Source organism: Schistocerca gregaria, chromosome 6 (assembly GCF_023897955.1).
Source record: "Schistocerca gregaria isolate iqSchGreg1 chromosome 6, iqSchGreg1.2, whole genome shotgun sequence".
In the NCBI taxonomy this organism is placed as follows: Eukaryota; Metazoa; Arthropoda; class Insecta; order Orthoptera; family Acrididae; genus Schistocerca; species Schistocerca gregaria.
In genome coordinates, this window is record NC_064925.1 from 352,858,535 (window position 1) to 352,877,205 (window position 18,671).

Consider the following 18,671-nt stretch of genomic DNA (forward strand, 5'->3'; position numbering starts at 1 on the left):
CGTCTTCGGATGTGTTCTGTACATCAAATGTGAATTGCAGGGCAGCGAGACTATGAACAGAAGTCACGGAGCTGACGTGCGACGTTTCGGCAGTGAAACACGCATTTATCCGACACAAGTAGCCTAATCGTCTTTGCCTGAAGAGTGCACCGAGATTTAAAAATATTGCGCACTTCCTTGTACCTTCCCGAAAGTGTTGAGCAAATCAGCAAGCACAGTGGAGCAGAGCACAGCGGGGTTAAGAGTTGAGCGAGGTGTTGCCTATGCCGACGGCGCTGCCGGGCAGCTCGCCGCTCTGTATGGAGAAGTGGCGGTAGCTGATGTACTCCTGCGGCAGCTGCGGCTCGCGCTTCGCCTGCTGGCGCTGCTTCTTGATCTTGAGGTAGCCCAGCACCGAGACGAGCGCCACGAAGACGACGCAGCCCATGCAGGAGCCGACGATGAGGCCGAGGCGGCGCGTCAGCACGGAGCCGGCTCCGGCGCCGACGCCGCCCGCGCCCACGGCGCCGCCCCCGACGCCGCCGCCGACGCCCGGCAGCCCGGCGCCGCCCTCCGGCTCGGCCAGCGTGCGCACCTCGGTGCAGCGCGTGCTGGTGGACTCGCGCAACACCGGCAGCGCCGCCGCGTTGGACGAGCCGTTGCCGTTGCCGTTGCCGGCGGCGGCGGCGTCGCCCTCTGCCAGCGTGCCCGTCGCCGACACCTCGCCGTCCGCGCCCGGCGAGCCGGCAGCGCCCCACAGGTCCTCCGCGGACGACTGCCAGTCGCCGAGCGCTGCCACGCAGATGAGGTAGCGGGTGTCCGCCGTGAGGCGCACCAGCCGCGCAGACCTCGCGCCTCGGTCCAGCATCGTGCCGCGAACCTGCCGGCCCGGAAATGTGCCCAAATGAAAACGAACCACTCTCAACGGTGCAAACATATAAAATTACTACGAACATACGAGGTAGCCCGTACTTACGGGGGGTAGGACGTCAAAGGGACAGACTTTGAGCAGGAGAGGCAGCACAGGATATTTTAATTTTCATTGTCTATACTGTTACAAGCTAGAAACTCAGCTACCACCTCTTACTACGGCAACGGTGAACCATCCTTGTCCGTGTGAGAAAGTGTCGTTTATATCTAAATAAAAATTAAGGGAACATCCAAGAAATACACAAGGTCCATCGGCGAGCGCGTGGGCGGCAACACTCTTCACTGGAATGCGATTTTTCTTGTCTCCTGATATAGTAGTAAGTTCAATGTTTTCTATGGTCTTGTAGACCGTTGTGCGGGTGCGACGATACCTCCTATAGGGCATGATGGAGGCGTTCGATGCAGTTGCCTGTGCAGCAGCAAGACACAGACTGATCGTAGCGTGAGAGGGCGCTCGCTAATACACTGTGCGAGGACATTGACCTTAATGATTCAAATGGCTCTGAGAACTAAGGGATTTAACTTCTAAGGACATCAGTCCCCTAGAACGTAGAACTACTTAAACCTAACTAACCTAAGGACATCACACAAGTCCATTCCCGAGGCAGGATTAGAACCTGCGACCGTAGCGGTGGCGCGGTTCCAAACTGTAGCGCCTAGAACCGCTCGGCTGCCATGGCCGGCCATTGACCTTAGATAAGGACTTAGAGTTTTCGCAGTGGCCAGCGGAACGTTATCCCGGACGCGCACACTAGTAGATCTAGGTGTGCTGCACGTCCCCCCTGGCGCGCCGCCAACGCCAAGCGATAAGAGTGTTTACAAAACAGAACTGTTGCATCCTTGAGCCTCGGGTTCTAGATGTACCCTTGTCCGGTTAGTGGCTGACGCTACAGATCTTTATTTATGAAAATATAGAGTACACTCAGTACAGAAGAATGCTAAAAGTTAGATCGGTAGATCACATAACTAAGGTATTGAATAGAATTGGCGAGAAGAGGAATTTTGGGTACAACTTGACAAGAAGAAGGGACCGGTTGGTAGGACATGTTCTGATGCATCATGGGATCACAAATTTAGCACTGGAGGGCAGCGTGGAGGGTAAAAATCGTTGAGGGAGACCAAGAGACGAATACACAAATCAGATTCAGAAGGATGTAGGTTGCAGTAAGTACTGGGAGATGAAGAAGCTTGCACAGGATAGAGTAGCATGGAGAGCTGCGTCAAACCAGTCTCAGGACTGAAGACCACAACAACAACATACTTTTACAAATAAATTTATGAATTTTCCTGGCAGATTAAAACCCTGTGCCGGACCGAGGCTTGAACTCGAGACCTCTGCCTTTCGCTGGCAAGTGCTCTACCATCATCACCCAAGCATGACTCACTGCCAGGAAAGTTTCATAACAGCGCACACTCCGCTGCAGAGTGAAAATCTCATTCTGGAAACATTCCCCAGGCTATGCATAAACCATGTCTCCGCAATATCCTTTCTTCCAGGTGCGCTAGTTCTGCTAGGTTCGCAGGAGAGCTTCTGTGAAGTTTGGAAAGCAGGAGACGGGGTCCTGGAGGAAGAACAGATGTGAGGACGGGCGTGAGTCGTGCTTCGCTAGCTGAGATGGTAGAGCACTTGCCCGCGAAAGGCAAAGTTCCCGATTCCAAGTCTCGGTCCGGCAGTCAGTTTTAATCTGCCAGGAAAGTTTCCTAACAGCGCACACTGCGCTGCAGAGTAAAAATCTCATTGTGAAATTCATAAACCCTTGTGAGCCCGACCAGGAAGGTTTCAGACTTTAAACTCATAGCAGTGAAATTTTCAAAAACGTAGCAAAATACAATTCTCTTACATGTGAAATTTCATCATCCTTCCCCTTACTGTTGGCTGCATTGGTTGCTATAGGTACACTTTCCTTCATAATTAAGAGAGATCCTTCGATGAATTTTGCACAGCATACCAACCATACTTACAGCTGTATGAAAATCTAGAATTTTCCAACGCTATTAAGAGCTCTGGTAAAAATTGAATTAATTAATTAATTAATTAATTAATTAATTAATTAAATGTGAGTTCTTTCGGAGCATGAAGTTTAAAATGAAACAGCTCATTCATTTTTTCGTAAAGTAAACCAATTCTGGAGTGTCATAAACCAGTGAGTAGGCTTTGTATGCTGTGCAAAATTCATCAAAGGATCTCTCTTACTTATGAAGAAAAGTTTACCTATAGCAACAAATGTAGCCAATAGTAAGTGAAAAAAAGACGAAACTTCATACGTAAAACACATTTTATTTTGTTATGTTTTTCTGCTTCCACTGCTATGAGTGTGAAGCCTGAATCCTTCCGGGTCATGCTGACAAAGGTTTATGAATTTATTTGTAAGAGTACAGACAGTGGAAATTAAAATGTCGTGTGGTGCCTCTCCTGCTCCAAGTCGACCCGTTTCACGTCCTGCCCTTGTTAAGTACACTTTAGTCAAAGTACTTCACATAGCCTAAAACATGGCACAGCAAATGTGATGATGCATGCGCATAGCCAAAACGCTCACTATCTAACCAAAAGTATCTTTATGTCTGTTAGTGGACGTTAATTTTGCTTATGGCAGCGTTAATATTCTTTCAAGGCAGCGGTGAACAAGGCCGTTTGTTTGGAGGCTATGCCGTTCCTTTGGTTACGACGTCAATGCCATTTGAAAATTTTTTGAACTATTCAGGCTATTCTTTGTTGGTAATTTATTGTTGAATAAATGTGTGTAATTTATGTATGTAACACTGGGTTTGTGTCCACGCTTCTCTCACGACAGAACTGAGCGTTCTTTAGTACTTTGGCTAGTAGTACGACTATGCTCAAACCTAACCATCAAAAACATTTCCTTAACGTAGCACCACCTCCTCTGTACTTCACTTTTGGCATTAGACTTGATGATAGGTAAAGTGCTCCAGGAATTTGTCAAACCCAAACCCCTTCATCGCGGACTGCCTTAAGATATCTTGATTCTTGATTCAAAATCACTCTTTTCCAGTCATCCACTGTCCAGTGGCACTGCTTAGCACTGACTACAGAAAAATGTGGCTTATGAGGAACTCATAGACCATTTTAAAGCATTCTTTTTAACTGCACACTCATAATCGTTGTGCTAGATGGAATGCTGCTAACTTTTGCCAACTCACAAGTGATTCCTACCCCTGATTTCTTGTCATTTTTACAACGACACATCACAATGACTGACGTTTCCTGTTTGTGAGCACATGGGGTGTGCCTGCTCATAGTTTACCTCATCATTCACGTTTCCACTTCACAGCCACATCACCACCAGTGGCAGCTTTACAACGGTTTACAAGGCACTGGTGGATCCGTTACTCAGATTATATGCACTGAGCAGTCCACTCCCCATATCACTGAGAAATCCTGATCGGCCCATCTTTTTTACTGCTACTCTAGTGACAATGCAATGTGCCAGAGTCTGTGTTCTGTCTCGTGGAACACAACAGGGCTATGCTCGTCTGCCTTCCACCGTGGCTTTAATCATTAATGAAAATGGCGTTATTTTATATGTTAGAATAATAGTGCACATGTTTGGTTGATGTCTGTAACTCGTTATATCTTAAACTGTCTGTAGTGTGTGGATATATTCTGAAGATGCAAAACGTTATGACCACCTGCTTAATCGTATGTATGTCAGTCTTTGGAACGAAATACTGCACTGATTGTGTGTTAGATATCGACGCACAGGTCACGTAATTCGCGTAAATAATGGGCCACTGAGTTGGTAGGCAGTGATGGCACACGATAGCAACCCTCATGGGTTCCGTAGGATCTACATCAGGCCAATTTGGTTGTCGGGACATAAACGTGATGGAATCTTTTGCCATTTCTATTCATAGCAAATCTCAATTTTTACCGTGTGCACTTTTTTTTATTTTTGGTCATCAGTCTACTGACTGGTTCGATGCGGCCCGCCACGAATTCCTTTCCTGTGCTAACCTCTTCATCTCAGAGTAGCACTTGCAACCTACGTCCTCAATTATTTGCTTGACGTATTCCAATCTCTGTCTTCCTCTACCGTTTTTGCCCTCTACAGCTCCCTCTAGTACCATGGAAGTCATTCCCTCATGTCTTAGCAGATGTCCTATCAGCCTGTCCCTTCTCTTTATCAGTGTTTTCCACATATTCCTTTCCTCTCCAATTCTGCGTAGAACCTCCTCATTCCTTACCTTACCAGTCCACCTAATTTTCAACATTCGTCTATAGCACCACATCTCAAATGCTTCGATTCTCTTCTGTTCCGGTTTTCCCACAGTCCATGTTTCACTACCATACAATGCTGTACTCCAGACGTACATCCTAAGCAATTTCTTCCTCAAATTAAGGCCGGTATTTGATATTAGTAGACTTCTCTTGGCCAGAAATGCTTTTTTGCCATAGCGAGTCTGCTTTTGATGTCCTCCTTGCTCCGTCCGTCATTGGTTATTTTACAGCCTAGGTAGAAGAATTCATCTACTTCCTGACCATCAATCCTGATGTTAAGTTTCTCGCTTTTCGAATTTCTACTACTTCTCATTACCTTCGTCTTCCTCCGATTTACTCTCAAACCATACTGTGTAGTCATTAGACTGTTCATTCCGTTCAGCAGATCATTTAATTCTTCTTCACTTTCACTCAGGATAGCAATGTCATCAGCGAATCGTATAATTGATATCCTTTCACCTTGTATTTTAATTCAACTCCTGAACCTTTCTTTTATTTCCATCATTGCTTCCTGGATGTACAGATTGAAGAGTAGGGGCGAAAGGCTATAGCCTTGTCTTACACCCTTCTTAATACGAGCACTTCGTTCTTGATTGTCCCTCTTGGTTGTTGTACATATTGTATATGACTCGTCTGTCCCTATAGCTTACCCCTACTTTTTTTTCAGGATCTCGAACAGCTTGCACCATTTTACATTGTCGAACGCTTTTTCCACTTAAGATGATATTATGAGGGCAGAATGTGGTGATTCCGCAATTTCTCTTCGTGCCAAATTGTAATTTTTACCGTATGTTCTTGAGATGGTATTCTCGGAGAACGTAGAAACTATTTTCGATATCACTATCAGTTAACGAAATCAGAGATTAAAAGTTACCATATTTATGCAGAAAACGGCAAGAACCTGGATTTCAGCCATTTTGCACCATAGGCCTCAATTGTACATATAATCAACCACAGAAACTTTTAACTGCAAATTCTTTAGCCATCTGTCTAGAAACGCCATTTTCCAGTTTTCAAAAATCTTTATTCTTTATCAGGATAACCCAGGGAACGATGGTTTTCGGGTGTCAAAAGCGCCGGTGCGGAATTTCTATGATTTCTGTTCTTGGTACTCTGTTACACGTCTCTAGATATGGAGAACTTATTTCAAGCATTGATTAGCACATGGCGCATTGCTGAAGAAAGGTATACACAAGATCGTGAGTGAGCTGTTGCGATGTACTCCTCTACGTAGTTATAATGACAATGCGTACAGCTGACGTTTTCAGTTTTAAGGATATTGCTGAAACATTGTTGTCAATGTAAGATCTCCAAGTGTAATATGATGAGACTGTCTCATACTCATCCATCTCAAATAGCTACCTAAACTTCATACTCTGAAGTAGAAGAATTGAAAATTTCACAGTATCTAAATATAAAAACCTGGGCTGATATATGGCTTGCAGTACTTCATCTGAAAGGCAAGCCTTGTTTTTCAGTTGCTAAACAATGAGATATGTCGACAATGTTACCGGTTACCATTCATTTCACAACAGCACGGGGAGTCTTTATTGTATTATGATGTCGTACAAGTTAACATTTGTTATGTGGATCCGTATTCTATATATCATATGTAACGGAATCGGGGGAATTATGTTCCAACAATGATAGGCGTGGTTTTAAATTGAATTTTAAGGTTAGAAACTAGTCATACCCAAGAAACTGCACGCAACTGTGACAGAAACCTGAGTAAATTTTGATCTAATTCAAGTTTCTGGTGTCTTATCCAGCAAAATGTTGGAATGACATAAAAATTTCTTATTAGCACCTACAAGCAGTCAGATCCTTGGTAAGGCACCTAGAAAATTCTTAATAAATTATTTATTCTCTTATTCGTTACACTATTTTTTCAGTGATGAGGTGAGCAGCATAGTTTTTCGGTATCAAAACAGCTTCTCAATTTGTGGGATACAAACAATACTTACAAAAAATTAGACAGTATCTAAATATCCTCTCAATATTTAGCAAACAGATAACATTTACCAAAAAGATAATTTTCTCCTAATAAATGTGTGATTTGACTCTTGGAACTTTTAATATTTCTAGTCTTCAAGTACAATATTCATCAACATTTCCCAACATTTCCAATTGCTTATTGGGACATTATAGTTATCACTTTGAATAATGAAGAAAAGAAAGCCATGCTTCTCGAACAAAGATGGAACAGAGAAAAAGAAGTTCTAACTCAGATACTTAGAGACATCAAATTTTTTGAGATCATTACATTTATCTACAAATATATGGTTTCGCACACCATTTCATCTCATCTTTGAAACGTATGTACAAGAAGAAAATCGTTTGTTCATTAATGATAGTGCTACGAAACTGAAATATTTCATAGCTCTTGCGTAATGGAGGCAGTCCGACCTTTCAGCTATGGAAAATTTGTGAAATAATGTATTATGTTTGCGGCAGCAATTTTATATCTGACGGAAGTTCCTCGTCTCTAAACGCTGCGTCTTTCAAGGAGAACTCTTGGCAAATGTGTTGAAGTACTGCGAACGACTTGGAAGGGCAATTAAAAGAAAGAGTAAGCATTTTAATCCTCCCTGAGTGTGGACGAAAGCACTGATGTAAATGGTTTGATAACAAGTATCTATTCGAATGAAACAAAACGTTTACTGTTAACAGTAACTGTTAGGTATTTCCAAAACGCGTGTCGAAGGTTTAAGCCTCTATCAGCAGGTGGATTTAGATGTATTAGTATGACATAAATATATGAGTGTGGTGTGATAATTTTGATGTGACTTGGGGCACTGTCTAGTGGAGAAACTAAAGCACTGTTCCGTAACATGGTTTTGTGGAGGTTTGTGACTCAAAACTAAACGTTCATCTAAAGGTGAAAATGTACAAGTAAGATAGATTATCTTTAGTGGTCAAAGGTTGCTTTGACTAGCGTAACACATTACATGTAAACTGTCATATTTTGTAAACAAAGACGGTATTCGGAAACTAATAGGTGCAACGAACATATAGCAAAACGGAAACATTACCTCAGACTACAAAGACATCATAACGCATAATGATTTTTTAATATGTTTTAAGGAATTGTGGGCATCTTTGTTTGTGTTGCTCAATACTTGCGTTGGAACGAATATTTCGAGGGGCTTACAGAACCATTTTTAATTTCATACATTTTTACAAAAACTAAAATCTCCACAATCGTCTAAAACTTATTCCAAATCAATGGTGTTGTTACGAGGTTTGTCTACTTCGAAATAACATTTCTGTTTTGCTAGATATACTTTGCGCCTAATAGTTCTCAACGCCATCGATGTTCACAAAATATGACAGTTTACGTGTGATGTGTGACGATGGCGAAAGGAGCCTGTGACCACTGTAGACACTCTATTTTACTTGTTTATTTTCACCTATACATATACATTTAGATTTTAGTGAATATCCTCCACAAATCCACGTTCTGGGACTGTATTTTTGCTTCACCATTACACAGTGCCCCGATTTACCCCAACATCGTTACACAACACACACATATGTCATTCTAACGAGTGTAAATCCACCTGGTGATGGAGGTTTAAGCCTTCAAAATGCGCCATGGATATAAATAAAGACTGACTAGTAAGAGTGAGCTTGTTGTACCATTCGATATTAATAACAGTCACTGTAAAGCGTAAACTAAGATTTTCGCATTCAAACCATCTGTTCTTTGTCTGTTAATGTGTGTGTGTGTGTGTGTGTGTGTGTGTGTGTGTGTGTGTGTGTGTGTGTGTGTGTGCGAGCGTGCAATCATAAACAACAAATGTAAAAGAATTGCGTTTTCCAAAATCTAGAACCATCTTTGGATGACCAAATAATTAGTGAATTGCGGTTGAATCCGGTAGTGATATAGAAAGAAATCTTCCTATTCGTTTTTCTATGTTCCCAGATACGTTCACGAAATAAACAAACTCATTCCTGAGTGCACTTACATTTACAAAGCACCCAGTATTACAGGACATACTTCCATTAAATTGTCAAGGAATTTCCAGAACCTTTTATAAAACATGAATATGAATAAAAATGGTGTAGGTGTAGTAACATACGAACCATGTACACATTATGTAGTTCGTCTGCAGCTCTATCTACTACGCTTCGCTGAACTCTTATCTCATATGAATAGGTTTTAAATGCTATAATCGCCAATATGCTATTATCTGACATTTAGTTACAACAAATCGTGCCAAGAGTAATGCGTTTCTGATGAAGCTTCAGTGTGCCGTTGCCTTGAACTGGCATACTTCCGTAACAAATAACTTGTAAAACGAAAAATATTTAACCACCGATATGTCACTTCCCGTCCCTTACTACAACAAAACCTACCAATAACGATACGTTTTCGAGTTATCCTCAATGTGGTGGTGCTCTAAAACGGCAGATGTTAATAGGAGTTAAGTTATAATATGAACCCCACCAAATATGGGCTTCAACTGAAAACAGTTAAATCCCATATGGCGTCTCTCAATGTCTGTTTATGATTTAGAGAGAACGTTCTTGCCTCTTATTGGTTACGCGTTTCTTTGCACGATGCCGAAATATGCCAAAAATTATCACGTGGTAGGTGATTGAAAGTGAGTCACGATTCTCGTACAGCTCCAAGTCCACGTCAGCGTTAATGTCCCGTGAGAGGACGGCTTAAATCTATGGGCTGAAATAGCTATGTTTTCTTCACATGCGACCAGCGAGAAAGGTTCTCCAGCGACGCAGACCAGCTGCGCGCATATTGCGCCCTCACCGTGGCCATACTGTCCGCTGTGCCAGTAACCAAGCAAGTGAGCAGTTCGCGTTTGCAGCCTTGTCTTAAAGAGTTGGGAGTGTGTGAAGATATGAAGTGTACATAAGCGCGAGAACTACTGCAGAACTAGTTTAACAGCTCATTCATCAAAATTGCTGATAATAATTACTAACTGAAGAAAGGAAAAGAAAATTTAGGATATGTTACATGATGATGAGTTTGGTTTGGGATAGGTAAAGGAACCACAGAAGCAGTAGTGAGGTAGCACTTGATAAAGAAAGCTAGACTTTAAAAAATCGAGACAAATTCTTAGGGTTTGTCGTCCTGGATAGAACGTTCGATAACAGTGCAGGACGTTTGGAATTTTCAGAAAAATAGGTATAAACTATATAAGAATATAATATAATATATAATATGTAGAAGAACCAAGCGGGAACAACGAGAAAGAAAGACCAAGGTGGAAGTGCTCTGGTTAAGAAGCATGTAGAACAGCCGCGCAGTATATGATTCCCGCCTGATATTACATGCATGAATCAGAAAGGAGTCGACATGTTCACAAATTATCATCACCCACTACATTAACGTTAATTTATCGATGCAAGGAAGTGAAACACATATTTCTTTCTGTAACTGTCGATTTCTGTAGAGCTGGCATGTTTTAGACATCTGAGTTGAAACACACGGCTTTCTTTGCTTTGTCTGTGAGACGGGAACGTGATGTCGGCTTTCGGTGACCATTTCTCAGGTAAATTCCTTGTGTGAATAGGTACTATAGTCATTCTGGGCAGAAATGAGCACTCAAGAGCGCATTAGATTTCATCACATTCATTATCATTATGTATACCGAAGAAGGCCTTCAACAGATTCCTCGATTTAGCAGGACATTGCAAATATTGCTCTTTTTGGTGATACTAACTAGCATTCAATACAGCACTACAAAAATATATTTTAGCATTCGTTTGGCTCTCACTAGGATATAGATGGATAACTTAAATACAGGAAGCACACTTTTCGCTAAGTGATCTCCTCCACCTATTGGACAAGAACGATTCACTACTAACCCACATAGGTCAATTGGGTTGTATAGAAAGGATAAAGCACATTTTGTTTATGATGACATGTAAGCTTTCATAGCCGCATAAATAACAGATATAAACGTTTTGTAGGCTATTAAGCTATTGTCCAACTGAAGTTTATGGCAAACCTGACAGTATAAGAAATGGTCATGGCTGAAATTTGAACTACTTCCATGGCACTCGGGAGCCAGCCATACTACTGGGTGTCCGGACCCGTTCATAAAAGTAAAACTTAAGAAACGTTGTGTTCTGCTTATGGCAGGTCTTATCATGGGGGAAGCCTCGTCAGAGAAGTCCACCGTATGAGCGTCTAGACAAGTGCTTCTAGAGGTGGTTTCCCGTTGCCTTCTAGTGATGCAATGATAATGAGGACAACACAATACCCAGTCCTCGAGCGGAGAAAATCTAAAATCTCCGACCCAGCTGGAAATCGAATCCGGTCCGTTGGCGTGACAGACAGCTGACCACTCAGCTATCGGGCGGACATAAATGTAAAGAACAGTTGTAATTGTTAGTGTAGTAGAAGGAGTAACATAGCAGAACAAGTAACACCTTTTTTACGCTCCCTCTAAAAACACTCAGGAAATATGAACCGCGTCACTCGTAGCGCTGCAGACCTAGTGAAAATACCTTAATTCGTGATGTGGAGTGAGCGGCGGAAGGAAGTACGAGTCTGTAATAATATACATTCCTAGCTCACTGGCATAATTGGCGGTCTAGTAGGCAACTGCCTGGTAACAAGAACTGGATTGTTTATGCGTTAGTGCACATTCGTTCGCGTTACTCTGTTAATTAGCTTACAGTATAGAAAACACGAAGCGTTATCCTCCGAACCAAGAGACAGAGTAGTATATTTGAACTGAACTGCATTTAGAAAAGGATTTTAACGTGATGTATTGAGAAGTTCGTTAACCTAGACAGTCGTTCTTACACTCCAAAGTTCAGATCCCACATTCCTACTGGAATCTACAGTATCGCGATAACGTTTTATCCATGGACGCGCAATGCCTTCAGGAACGGCATACCGTGCCCCTGCCTCCGACGCCGTCAAGTTCTCTCTTTCCACAAGAGCAAAGCAATGACGAGCTCACGAAAGACTATTGACGGAGCATGAATCACATGACTCGACTAAAATGAATGTGGCGCAGATATTTGAGCTTGGGTGTTTTACAATGAATGGTACTTTTGCAAAACTAATTCGCTGCGACAAACTTTCAATCATTTACCGTATACTGTCAATGAAACAGTATGAATATTTCTCACGTATCACAACAAACAGATACAAAAGAGTTACGCTTTCTACTCCAAGGATGTCATTTTCCACCAGAAGTGACTCTGAATGATTTATAGCCGAAACTCCCGTTGTGTCGTCCGTGGGGAATTAGCTGCACATCATCGAAATGTGATTCATATAATACGATGGAGGTCTTCGTAGACATAATATGCATCTCTTATGGCAAAAAAAAGAAAAGAAAAGAAATTAACGTGGGTTCGAACGTGACACACATTACAGACGAAACCAGAACTTTGTTTATTCACGTACAGGATCCATTTACGAGCTTAAATCTACTCGGATAACATGCACTATGTCTATAGATAATACCAACATTTCTATTAGCAGGAAAAGATTTTTTGGCCTCTTGGAACACATCTGGAATACTGAGAACCACAGTTTCCGATAATGTTTACAGTCTGCATGTTCCCACGGCAAATAGAAAAACACAGTATGCTGACAGTAACGCCAGTACTATATCAGATTTCAACTCTGGCTGCGATTTCCACCGACCGATGTTTGTCTTGTCACAAGTAACTGCCTGCGGAAAACATTTTTAGATGTGGGCAGTGGCATCACTTCAGAACGCACAGTGGTCCTTTGCTTACCTAAGTGATATTTCATAGACTGATCGGCTACTGTATACACGCCCCTTTGTTCCACAGTGACAGATTGGGCATTCCCTTTTCCTTACGAGAACGATACCATGCAGCTTAAAATCTTTCTGTTTCGACTTCAAAATACTGTCGCGTTTGACAATGACGGTTGTCTATCTGTACATCATATGATAGTGCCTAATGGATGATGACATGATCTGACTCTTACAGAATTGAAATGTGAGGTTTCCTGATAACAACAGGTGTTCTTCTACATTCTGCTAGATTTAGTCGTTGCATTTCTCACCCTCAAAAGTTTACTTTGTGCTCCTGTATTCTTTTTTGGACCATTTTCCCAGTAATAACAATGTTCTGCTGGCCGGAAATTTACATTTATTTCTGCTTTCAGCCACCCTTATTGCTTTAGCCAGATGACGTTTCCCTTGGTGTGTTGGTTGCACAGAGTCTACTTATGTTCCCAAACGTAACACGATTATTATAAATGACTGAAACCGTTTCATAAATTCATTTTCGGTGATTGACATGTTGTCACAAATTCAAAAACTTTTTGCAAAAATATCAAAAAGTTCAGTACTGTTGGAGCCGCACTTCAGATTTCTTCCACAAGAGAGCAGCAGCGAGTTACTTATGCAAGATGGCGACAGGGGCCCAAAAACCGTAAGTTGTGCTTGAAATGCATTCACGTCAGTCTCCCGTTAACAATGCAACGACACTTTAGAATGGTGATCAACAAAGATCCGCCAACTGTCAACTCCATTCGACGATGGTATGCGCAACTTAAAGTTTGATAATGCCTTTGCAAGGTGAAATCGGCGGCTCGGCTTGCAGTGTTTGAAGAAATGGCTGTCCGCGTAGGGAACTTCCACACAAAGTCTTCAGAAGTCGACGAACCGATTGCAATTGGTACAAGCCCTGACTCCAAATGACAAATTCAGAGACCTTGAATTTTCGGTACAGTTGCAACAGACTGTGGAAGAGGATAAGTTTTGTGCGAAACTCATCTTCAGTGATAAAGGCTGCTTTTTTTTTGTGGATAGTACGGTGAACAAGCACAATTTCCAAATCTGGGGGATAGAGAATCGTCACGCTATCATGCAGCACATTTCACATTCACCAACTGTTAATGTATTCTGTGCAGTCTCACGATTTAGAGCTGATGGTCCCTTTGTTTCTGCGAAAACGCCAGTACAGGACACTTGTATCTGGCTCATGCCACAACTGGAAACCGAAAGAGCGGATTTCATCTACCAACTTCAAGGGAGAAAGGGAGGTTGAGATTAACGTTCCGTCGACATTGAGGTCATTAGAGATGGAGCACGAGCCCGAATTGTGTCAAGGAAGATATCGGCCGTTCCCTTGCAAAGGAATCTTGAGCAATTTAGAGAAATCACGGAAAACCTAAATCAAGATGGTCGGACGCGGTTGGGAGTCGTTGTTCTCCCGAATGCGAGTCCAGTGTGCTAACCGCAGCCCCACCTCGTTCAGTACCAACAGTATACTGTTCCACCCCACATCCAGCATAAGGTTCGTGAATTCTTAAACAAGAAACAGAGAAACTGATGGAGCGCTTGCGGCGGGATTATGACCACCCGATCTAACCCCATGCGATTTTGTGCGTGGAATTTGTGAAATACGCAGTGTTTTCTCCTCCTCTACCTAGAAACGTACTAGAACGGTGACATCGCATCTACAGTACTTTTAAGGAGATTGGTAGGGACATGCTGCGGGACATGTGTGAAGAAATGGATTATCGAGTTGATATCCTGGGCAAGAGAAGTTTGCTACTATCAATCATTGGCCATAATTTGAGAAATAAATTTCTCAGAATATACTTTTGGAGCATGTACCGTACGGTAGTGAAGCATGGACTACGAAAAAAAGTTTCAGATGTCGTGGTACAGCAGGCCGGGGTGGCCGAGTGGTTCTAGGCGCTACAGTCTGGAACTGCCTGGACCGCTACGGTCGCAGGTTCGAATCCTGCCTCGGGCATGGATGTGTGTGATGTCCTTAGGCTAGTAAGATTTAAGTAGTTCTAAGTTCTAGGGGACTGATGACCTCAGTAGTTAAGTCCCACAGTGCTCAGAGCCATTTGTACCATTTTTGTGGTGCTACAAAAAAAATGATGAAAATTCGATTGACTGATAAAATAAGAAATGAGGAGGTTCTCCGCAGAATCTCCGAGGAAAGGAACATATAGAAAACTCTGACAAGAAGGAGAGGCAGACTGATAGGATATCTCTTAAGATATCAGCGAATATCTTCCGTGGTACTAGAGGGAGCTACAGAGGGTAAAAACTGTAGAGGAGGACAGAGTTTGGGATACATGCAGCAAATTATTGATTACGTACGCTGCAAGTGCTAATCTGAGATTGAGAGCGCATGAGAGGAATAAGTGACTCGAGCACAGGAGAGGATTCGTGGAGAGCCGCAGCAAACTAGTCAGAAGGCAGGTAACTAAAAATAAATAAATAAATGCATAAAACCATATAAAAGCAGAAACAACAGGGAGCACATATGGAGTACTCGTAATAGTTTCTCTCTATGTGGAAAACTCTGTGGCAATATGTGTAACAATATAGTTACAGTTAATCTGTGAAATCGCTTCGATCTTTCACGGAAAAATGTATAAAGTTCTACATGCTGTTTTAATAAATAGAATATCTTAATTAGACACCCCAGGGCATATCCATTGATTTCTTGCTATCAGAATTTTGCTGTAGGTTGTGTGAAGCATGGCAGTAAGTTGGTACTACCAATTTCACAAAATTGTTCAAAAAACACTAGTGTGACAGATAATGAGGAGTGCGTTGAAACTTGGTCATAACGGGGACACTGATACACAGGATTACGAGCACTCACGTTCCTAACAGAGTTACGAAACTTAATGTATTTTTTACGTAAAACTCTCAAATCGTAATGGAAAATGGAAATGAAATCCCATGCTTATTGACAGAGCGTAGGTGAACTATGCGGGAGACCCGCATAGCAGCACTAGTCAAGATAGTAATGAAGTTGGTTTGCCGTTGCTTTCCTCCGACCGTGATGTCGATGAATGGCGATGATGATGAAGACGACACAACAACACCCAGTCATCTCGAGGCAAGTTAAAATCCCTGATTCCCCGGAGAGTCGAACCCGGGACTCCGTGCTCGAAAAGAAAGAACCTACCGCAAGACCACGAGCTGCGGACTCAAATCTTAATACTTAAGGAATCTGGGGGTTTAATCGGAGGTGTCGAAAGTATTTCTCTCCGCTTATCATCTGCCAATGGAATTTAATAAAATTCATGTCACCAACTACTCATAAGCGCCCAGCGCGATTACTGCTAGTCCACATACTGTATTTTCTACCTCTTTCACAAGTTATGTACTATTTACGAATAGAAAAATTGTCCTGTACATCGACAACATGGCATGTTTAAAATTAACTTTCTTGCTATGAAAATCCAGGAGACCCTACAGCGGTCACGAATAAGTGCAATGTCCAAGGAAAATCGGTATCAGCCCAAATATCTACTTCTAACATGAGAGTCGTCAAATTTCTTCATGCACATTTCGTCGAACTCATAAAGAGCTACACTATGTGGTTCAAATTATCCGGACACTTACAAAAAATACGTTTTTCATTGATGCATTGTGCTGCAACCTACCGCGAGGGACGGCCGCTGTGGACGAGCGGTTCAGTCCCGAAATGCGCTGCTGCTACGGTCGCAGGTTCGAATCCTACCTCGGGCATGGATGTGTGTGATGTCCTCAGGGTGGTTAGGATGAAGTAGTTCTAAGTCTAGCGGATTGATGACCTCAGATGTTAAGTCCCATAGTGCTTAGAGCCTACCGCCAGGTACTCCCTATCAGTGACTTTAGTAGTCACTGAGAGAGCAGGATGGGGCGCACCGCGGAACTCACGGACTTCGAACGTGGTCAGATGACTGGGTGTCAGTTGTGTCATACGACTGTATGCGAGACTTCCACACTCCTAAACATCCCTAGGTCGAGGGTTTCCGATGTGATAGTGAAGTGGACATGAGAAGGGACACGTACAGTAGGAAAGCGTACGTCTGTTGACTGACAGAGACCACCGACATTTGAATAGGGTCGTAATGTGTAATAGGCAGACATCTATCCAGACCATCACACAGGATGTCCAAACTGCACCAGGATCTACTGCTAGTACTATGACAGTCAGGCGGGAGGTGACAAAAATTGGATCTCATGGTCGAACAGATGCTCATAAGTCTCACTTCACGCCGATAAATGCCAAACGACGCCTCACTTCGTGTAAGGAGCGTAAACATTGGACGATTGATTAGTGGAAAAACGTTGTGTGGAGTGACGAATCTCGGTGCACCATGCGTGTGGCGATCCGATGGCAGGGCTTGGGTATGACGAACGCCCGATGAACGTCGTCACTGAAGAGCAATTCAGAGATGGTGATGAGCACCTGTTCATAATGGGCGGCCTGTGGTGGAGTGGTTGTACGACATAACTGGCCTGCACAGAGTCCTAATCTGAATCGTATACAACACCTTTGGAATGTTTTGGAACGCCGACTTCGTGCCAGGCCGCACCGACCGACATCGATTCCTCTAGTCAGTGGAGCACTCCGTCAAGAATGGGCTGCCTATCCCCAAGAAACTTTCTAGCACTTAAATGAACGTTTGCCTGCGAGAGTGGAAGCTGTCATCAAGGCTATGCTGGGTCAACACTATATTGAATTCCAAATTCCAGCTTTACTGATGGAAGGTGCCTCGAACTTATAAGTGATTTTTATCTAGGTGTCTGGATACTTTTGGTCACGTAGTGTATGTTGTTCCAAATTTGAAATTTGTTCAAGTCATATTCACCTCGTTCGTCCAGGAGTATTGATTAAATTTTTGTCTAGTAACTTTTATGCTAGTACGGGTAACTGTGGCTGAAGGAAAGGAAAAAGCCACGGTTTCAGAAAGATTCCAACGAGAACGTCAATGTCTCCTTGCGACCACTGACGCCAACTGTTTCTGTATACTATGACTCTGAAGCTGTGTCTATATGTTACTGTGACATACTGTTGTTGAGTCTGGAGGCCACAAACAATGCATCACCAAATATCTGAATAACTCAACGGTCACATATTTTATTTGAAAATATTGAGATTTTTTTTCGCATCGAAGATCATCCCATCGCCAAAATATAGCTGCACATCTTCAAGGGCAGAACCGCGTGACTGCTACGGTCGCAGGTTCGAATCCTGCCTTGGGTATGGATGTGTGCGATGTCCTTAGGTTAGTTAGGTTTAAGTAGTTCTAAGTTCTAGAGGACTGATGACCACAGATGTTATGTCCCATAGTGCTCAGAGCCATTTTTTTTCTTCAAGGGCCACACACAGGGAAATTAAGACAATAGGTGAATGCAGGTCTGTAGTGTACATGGTGACTCGAAAGTACTTTAATGTCACGGAATAATGTAGATAGACAAGTAATAGTTGTTGCAAATGCTTGAAATAGTACTGCGTTTTATAGAAACCAAGAAAATCACATAAAACGAGCAACACATGGTGCTTCATATGACTCAAAAGCAATAACATACCAACTGATCTTTAGATGATGTTCTTTATAAAAACTGCTTAACATGTCTACCGTCATTCATCATCAGTACCAGCAACTGAATGACAATGTTGCGAACAGTACTGTGCAGCATATCAGTAGGCATAATGAGAAATTGCCATCGGATGTTGTAGCATCGCTTATGAAGTCGGGCGATCTCGATAGATTTGCCAGTTCAGGTAATCCAGTGGGAGGCCAACCATGACA

The 18,671-nt window shown here is 42.6% G+C and overlaps 1 protein-coding gene across 1 annotated transcript in view; it reads right to left on the reverse strand.

The window, feature by feature from the left end:
* Positions 1 to 238: 238 nt before the first annotated feature.
* The window catches only part of LOC126278882 (protein artichoke), a 513,902-nt gene continuing 495,469 nt past the window's right edge, over positions 239 to 18,671 (reverse strand). The window contains exon 7 of the mRNA XM_049979157.1: positions 239 to 859. Coding sequence (XP_049835114.1) covers positions 239 to 859 — 621 coding nt within the window. The remainder of the gene's footprint in view (positions 860 to 18,671) is intronic.